Source organism: Nicotiana sylvestris, chromosome 10, assembly GCF_000393655.2.
Source record: "Nicotiana sylvestris chromosome 10, ASM39365v2, whole genome shotgun sequence".
Taxonomy (NCBI): domain Eukaryota; kingdom Viridiplantae; phylum Streptophyta; class Magnoliopsida; order Solanales; family Solanaceae; genus Nicotiana; species Nicotiana sylvestris.
In genome coordinates this window covers 66339415-66346452 of record NC_091066.1, presented here as the reverse complement: position 1 = coordinate 66346452, position 7038 = coordinate 66339415, and the positions used below count along the sequence as shown (strand labels likewise).

Here is a 7038-nt window from a genome sequence, read left to right as displayed (position 1 = left end):
TCGGATCAACAGATTCGCACGACAAGAATTTCAAGAATATGAAGATTTTCCTAAAGTTTCTGCAGCCTCTCGAGAATAAATACACATGTCTTCGTACCGATCCATGAGACTCTACTAAACCAACTCATGACTCGCAAGACCTATGTAACCTAGGCTCTGATACCAACTTGTCACAACTCCAAATACCCGGTCATGATGGAGCCTATCTCATTACTAGGCAAGCCAACCCAAACCATTAACCACAACAAGTTCCTTTTATAAAAACCATTTTCTAACACAGGGTTAAATACCAAATTTTCATAATAATGATTTAAAGCACAATTTCATATGCGGAATGTCAAATAAACATGAAAGCTACACAACCCCAAATATCTGGTATCATGAGTCTAGAGCCTCTAATAAGTGTCTGAGCATCTACTACATCACAAGCCTAGAAAATGAGGAAAATTAACAAGATAGGGAGGAGAAAACAGGCTGCGGACGCCATGCAGCTACCTGGAAATCTCCAGCAAATGCTGAATTAGTTGAAGACCCTCACTCGGCCGCTCGGACACCTAGATCTGCACACAAGGTGCAAGGAGTAACGTGAGCACACCAACTTAGTAAGTAACTAAGGTAAATAAGGACTGAAAGTAGTGACGAGCAGGTCAAAATCATATACTGAATAAACAACATAATAACGAATCAACTTTACAGTTTAAAACCATTTTTGTCAGAAAATCAACATTTTCAGCTTAAACACTTGAAATCATATACTTAGCAATATTTCCAATAGAGGCTTATTTAAAAGAAGAGTGAAATCAGTGAAAAAATCATAACTGGCCCTTCGGGTAAGGAATCACTAATGATAGCTTCGAAAAATAGCTTCGAATGGACTCCGGAATGCCAATGCGCCTTAGAGGAGTTGGAGTGATATCTGAGAAGACCACCTTTACTTCACACCCCAAAGGAGGATGAAACGTTATATTTGTACCTGGCTGTATCCGAGGTAGCGGTAAGTGGTGTGCTGGCTCGAGAAGAACAAGGTACGCAATTCCTTATTTTTTATATAAGTCAGACCCTGGGAGATGCCGAAACCAGGTATTCGCACCTAGAAAAATTAGCTCTTGCATTAATTAGCGCATCTCGAAAATTAAAGCCTTATTTTAAATGCCATCATATTTGTGTGTAAATGACATATCCTCTTCAACGCATATTGCATAAGCCCGAGTTTTCGGGTCGACAAGCCAAATGGGCCATCGAACTCGGAGGGTACGATATCAAATATCAACCCCGGACGACTATCAGGTCCCAAATTCTGGCTGATTTTGTGGCTGACTTTACACCCACCCTCGTGCCCGAGTTAGAGAAAGAGCTTCTGCTAAAAACGGCCATATCTTTGGGGGTATGGACCTTGTTCACTGTGAGCACGTGATTTTTTCCCTATATGAATTACTCCCATAAATTCAAAATAAAACAATTTCTTTCAGTGTTTGCAATTTTGGGGATTTTCTTGGCATTTTCTGGTAATTGTTTGCATTTGTCTATGCATTTTTAATTTATTTTATTTAATTAATGAAAATTACAAAAAAATATGTTGCATTTGCATTTAGGATTTAATTTTACATTATAGGATTAATTGACAAATTAGTTATTTTATAAAAATAGGGAAAAATCACAAAATAGTTTATTTTGCACTTTTGATTTTAATTTTGAATTTTGGTAGTTTTTCCTTTAATTTGGTTTTTAATTATTTGGAGTAACAATTATTAGGATTAATTAATTTAATATGGTAGGATAATTTGGTTTAGGATTTAATTTAGGTGTTAATTTTAATTTTGGAAAAAAAAAGAAAAAGAATTTTTTAAAGAAAAATGAATTGAAAAAAAAGAAGAAAGAGAAAAGAAATAAGTGAAAGGAATTAAAATATGGGTCAAAGTCAGTCCAAGTTTCCCAGCCCAAACAAAATTACCCATCGGTCAGCCCAAGACCCTCGGTCCGTTTGCCCCAAACCCGCCCCATTTTCCCCCCTACTGCATAAAATTTGTATATCATTTCTATCCTAAAAAAACCTAAAATCCTAAAGACCCCTCAAAGCGGTGCCAACTATTGTTCTTCCTCTCCAGTCCGATTCAACCCCAACTCGCCTGAAAACTCAGGCGAGTTCACTCACACGCACCCTTATCCCACCACGTCAGTAAGATTCCAACGGCCTCTGACAATATAAGAAGGTTCCTTCCGGATTTCTCACGTGTCTTTCACTTGTTGAGCGATTTGTTGGATATATGGGAGCCGTGGATGGATGAAAATCAATTTATGCCCTCCATCTGTCACGAAAGATGGAAAGGATTTCTAGATTTTTAGAAGGTTCGAGATTTTGGAGGGGTTATATAAGGTAAGGATTTTTATTTATTTTAATCCGCTAGGCAAAACGCCTAGGGCTAGTTTTATTTATAACCATATAAAATACGAAATACAATGTCATGATATCCTACGAACTGAAAGAAAGAAATAAAGTTTGAACTTAACAAGTATCCTATTATCAAAATTGAGTGTTGCACTCAACCTTGACGTCACATTAAGGCTATTAAACTTTGTAATAGAATTCTGCATCCACGAACGTGCATGTGAAAGGCACAATGCCACGTTCCTTCTTTAAAGCATGTTGTACTTTGTTTCCATATCGATTTCCTTCCATTCTCCATAGTAGACTCACTTGCTCTCCTCGATGTACCTTTATTAACTAGTCTTGGCGTGCAAATCCATTTGAAAATCCATTTCCAACTGTCGTTCCTCCATCCGTTCATCCATGGTGGTTGCAGCATTGCACTTAATTTATTGCACGCCATCTGCTCGTAGCCTACTTCGACGCACGACACGCTGAGTAGTCAATACAGGTTCGAAGTACGTGAGCTACACCTAGTGCCTTTGCTCAACATCATGTGTTGTCTGCCATGCCTTCCACATTAAACCATGTGTGCACATTAAAATATTATTATAAATTAGAAAAAGCCTCAAAGCATGGTTCCCTGCGTGCTCATTGTTCCCAAGCACTTCCAGCTGTTGTGTACACGATCAGCACATTATCGTAAAATATTATTCTTGCTTCATCGATTGAAGCTTTGTGGAAGCACGTGATCTCCAGCAAAATGAGTTGTTTGTCATGCCTTCCACCTTAAACCCTGTGTGCACATAAAGATTATTTAATCCTAAAGTGTATTGAAGCATGTGTTAATAACACATTGGCCTTTGTTGCCTGCTTTTCTCGAAAAAACATATTTGCTGCACATGCTAGTTGTGTTTCCAAAGCCATTTGCTTCTTGTTGTGCTCGAAATGAGGAGTAACCAATTTTATATTCCCAGATTCTATTTGTAACTGAACAATGCGTGTGATATTAAACACTTTTGCACCATGCTGGTTGTATATCCAATGAACTAAAAGCACACTTTCACCCCATGCTGGTTGGGTTGCCATGCCATTAGTCTTTTTTGTTGTGCTCGATTGTTGATGTTTTTTTTGTTCTTTTGCATCAGTTATGTCGAAAGTTGCAGCATGGAGGGGCATAAGCATTGTAGTGGCACCTGCATTAGATAAAAGAAAGTTAGAAATACCAACCCTTATATCCTCCTCCCTTAGGATTTGAATATATTGGTCGATTAAGTTATGCCTCCTGCTCTTCCTTTTCTCTTTGCTTCCTAACTCCTGTTCACCTTCACCCTTAGATTTGGACATTGTAGCTTATCTTCATTAACAAACCTCCTTCCCTGTGCATCTAGATACCAGAATTGTTGGTATTCTATTTCTCCATTATCTAAAGCATAATTAGCCAAGTGATCTGCCAACTTGTTGCCCTCCCTATGAATATGAGTAACTGTTGAATTGCCCCCATTCATTAGTTGCATCATTTCCTCTACCTGCTCAGATATGATCCATGGTGATTTCCAGATCCCATCCATTATCTTTTTTAATAACATTGAGTCAGTTTGAAGCCATACATGAGAGTATTGTTGAAATCTGCAGAACCTTAGTGCTTCTACCATGGCCTTCGCTTCAGCTACTGTGTTTGTTGTCTCCTCAATCTCTTTCCCTACTGACTTGACTATGTCACCATTTTCATTTCTTATACAAAAACCTATTGAGCTCCTGCCTGGATTTCCCCTCGATGCACCATCCGTATTAACTTTTAGCCATCCTGCACTTGGAAATTCCCACATGACTTTTGTAACCTTAAGTTTAGGAGTGAAATTTTCCATCACTTCTAATAGATTTTGCCATTTGTGAGGTACCCTGTCCATCCCCGGCTTTCTCACTTTCACCAGTGCCTGGAGATTTGATGAAACTTGATAAATCACCCTGCTAGTTGTCACCGCCTCCCCATACTTCATACTATTTCTTCTTTTCCAAAGTTCCCAGACTACGCATGAGGGGATTGCTTGCATTACTAGTTTTAACCTTAAGCACACATTTGCAGTCCAAAATTTTGTGATTGCTTGGTGCAATGTAAGTCCCTCCACATTTATTCCTGCCCTCGATAGAAAATACTTCCAAGTTGTCTTTGCAGTTTCTGATCTAAAAAACATGTGTTGAAGAGATTCTTCGTCAGGCTGTACACAACACCAACATTTTGACGACATGCAGTAACCTACCCTTTTCAAGAAATCATCTAAAGGTAGCTTTGCTTTCCACACTTTCCACATGAAAAATGCTATTTTAAAAGGCAGTCCCTTTACCCAAATCTTTTTATAAGCTATTCTTGGTTCGTCTCTTCTTCTCGTATACTCCCATGCTGACTTAACACTGAAATATCCTCTTGTTTCCAGCATCCAAAAAGGCCTCTCAAGAACCTGCATTGTTGAAGGTGGTTTGATTTTCTCCAGAATGTGTACTGCTAAGTCTTCAGGAAGTATTTGAAATAGCCTGTCCACATCCCACTCACTATCTAAGGTAACATCATGTACATTATGTATATTTTCATCAATGCCAAAGTCCTGAGGAACTAAAAAATATAGTGCCCCAAGACCTGTCCAGTTTTCATACCAGAATAGTGAGGATCCCATTTTTGTTTGCCATAGGATTTGATGTTCAATCAGATCTCTGCATTCCAACATTTTTTTCCAGATGTGAGACCCCCTTTTCCACGAAACAATTATAGAGTTTAATTTTTTACAGTATTTTTGACATACGAAAGAGCTCCATAGGCTTGGTTTTGTTCTGAAATTCCACCACAACTTGTTGAATAATGCCTTTGCTACATCATGCAGTGACCTGAAACCTATTCCTCCTTCCTCAACTGGAATGCATGAAGTATTCCATGAAGCCCAATGCCTACTAGTTCCTCCTACAGTGCTGCTCCAGAAAAACTGAGCAAACAATTTGTGCAACCTATTTATCACATACTTTGGAGGGTTTACAGTTGATAGTAGATGCATAGGCATGCTTTGCAAAACATGGGATATGAGAACTGCCATGCCCCCTACTGATAATAACTTGCCTTTCCATGATTGCAGTTTGTCCATTACCTTTGTAATTAGGGGCTGATAGAATTCCAGCTTTTTCCTTGCATAAAATATCAGGCAACCTAGATATATGATAGGGAAATCATTCCTATGAATGCCTGTGATCCTTTCCACCTTGCTGACCACTTCCATGTCTGTTAAATGATGTAGGTACACAGCTGATTTGGTCTTGTTAACAATCTGCCCAGATGCATCTTCATATGCCTTTAGCACTTGCATAATCAGCATCAGAGATGTTTCATCTGAGGATGAGAAAATAATCATGTCATTTGTATATGCCAAATGATTGATCTTTGGACTCCACTTTGGCATCCCAAATCCACAAAAATACAGGTTAGTATGTAGTGCATTGAGACCCCTAGATAATGCTTCTGCTGCCAATATAAACAAAGCTGGAGATACAGGATCACCTTGCTTTATTCCCCTTGAGGACTTAAAGAAACCATGAGTTTGACCATTGATTAGAATAGAATACCAATTGTTTGAAACTAATCCAAAGACAATCCCTATCAACCTTTCTGTAAATCCCATCTTTCTTAGAACCTTGGTTAGGAAAAGCCAAGATATTCTATCATAAACTTTGGTCATATCTAGCTTCAGGATGACATTAGGTCCAACCTTAGTTCTAAGCCTAATGTCAGTCACTATCTCCTGAGTTAGAAGGATGTTTTCTACTATATTCCTTCCCTTAACAAAACCCGCATGTTCCTCCGATATCAGACTTGGGATAAATTTCAGTAGCCTTTCATGTACCACCCTTGATATAACCTTATTTGAAAAATTACTGAGGCTTATTGGTCTTAAATTAGAAAAGGTGGTAACTTCTTTTTTCTTTGGTAGAAGAACTAGGTTTGTGTGTGTTACAAATTTGGGTAGCTCATGACCATTGAAAAAAGCCCTAACCATGTCGTACAGGTCATCCCCTATTAAGTCCCAACAAGAATGATAAAATTTTCCTGTCATACCATCTGGCCCCCCAGCACTATCCCCATTAAGTCCAAATACTGCCACTTTAACTTCCTCTTTTGTTGGTTGCTTAATCAATTCTGCATTCTGCTTAGTGTTAATCAAATTAGGAACATGCTCTACGATATCAAATGATGAAGGAGTAGATGCTTCTGTGAACTGTTCCTCATAGAATTTAATAGCTTCTTCTGCAATTTCTTGTTCTTCTTCAATCCAGGTTCCTCCACTGTTTTGAATTCTTTTAGGCTGAAGTCTCTTCCTCCTACCTCTCACTTGTGCGTGGAAGAACTTTGTGTTCCTATCCCCTTCTTTGAACCAAGTCATGCCTGCCTTTTGTTGCCAATATTTCTCCTCTAATGCAAGACATTTAATCAATTATACCTGAACCTTTTGTAGTATTTCCCTGTTCATCCCTATAGGATTTGCTTCAAATTCTGCTTCATGAACCATCACTACCTCCTCCATACTTGCTATCTTTTGGAAAATATCTCCAAACGTAGCCTTGCTCCACAATGAAAGGGCTTTCTTTAATTTTTTTAACTTGTGATTAAAAAGAATATAAGGATTTGCACTGAA

General features: G+C 38.4%; 1 protein-coding gene across 1 annotated transcript; it reads right to left on the bottom strand.

Annotated features, from left to right (window-relative positions):
- Positions 1-3178: 3178 nt before the first annotated feature.
- On the bottom strand, positions 3179-6786 carry LOC104238338 (uncharacterized). The gene is made up of 2 exons (XM_009792663.2): positions 3681-6786; positions 3179-3561 (listed from the first exon to the last, which is right to left on the bottom strand). Exons 1-2 carry the CDS (start codon positions 6784-6786, stop codon positions 3179-3181), a joined length of 3489 nt encoding a protein of 1162 aa, XP_009790965.2.
- Between the last annotated feature and the right edge of the window lie 252 nt (positions 6787-7038).

Bases quoted from the DNA above. Each gene is read 5' to 3' on its own strand.
- LOC104238338 (XM_009792663.2), bottom strand. From the start codon at position 6,786: ATGACTTGGTTCAAAGAAGGGGATAGGAACACAAAGTTCTTCCACGCA. The intron at 3,562-3,680 runs GTTAGGAAGCAA...TATCTAATGCAG, and splicing joins AAGGGTGAAGGTGAACAGGA to GTGCCACTACAATGCTTATG.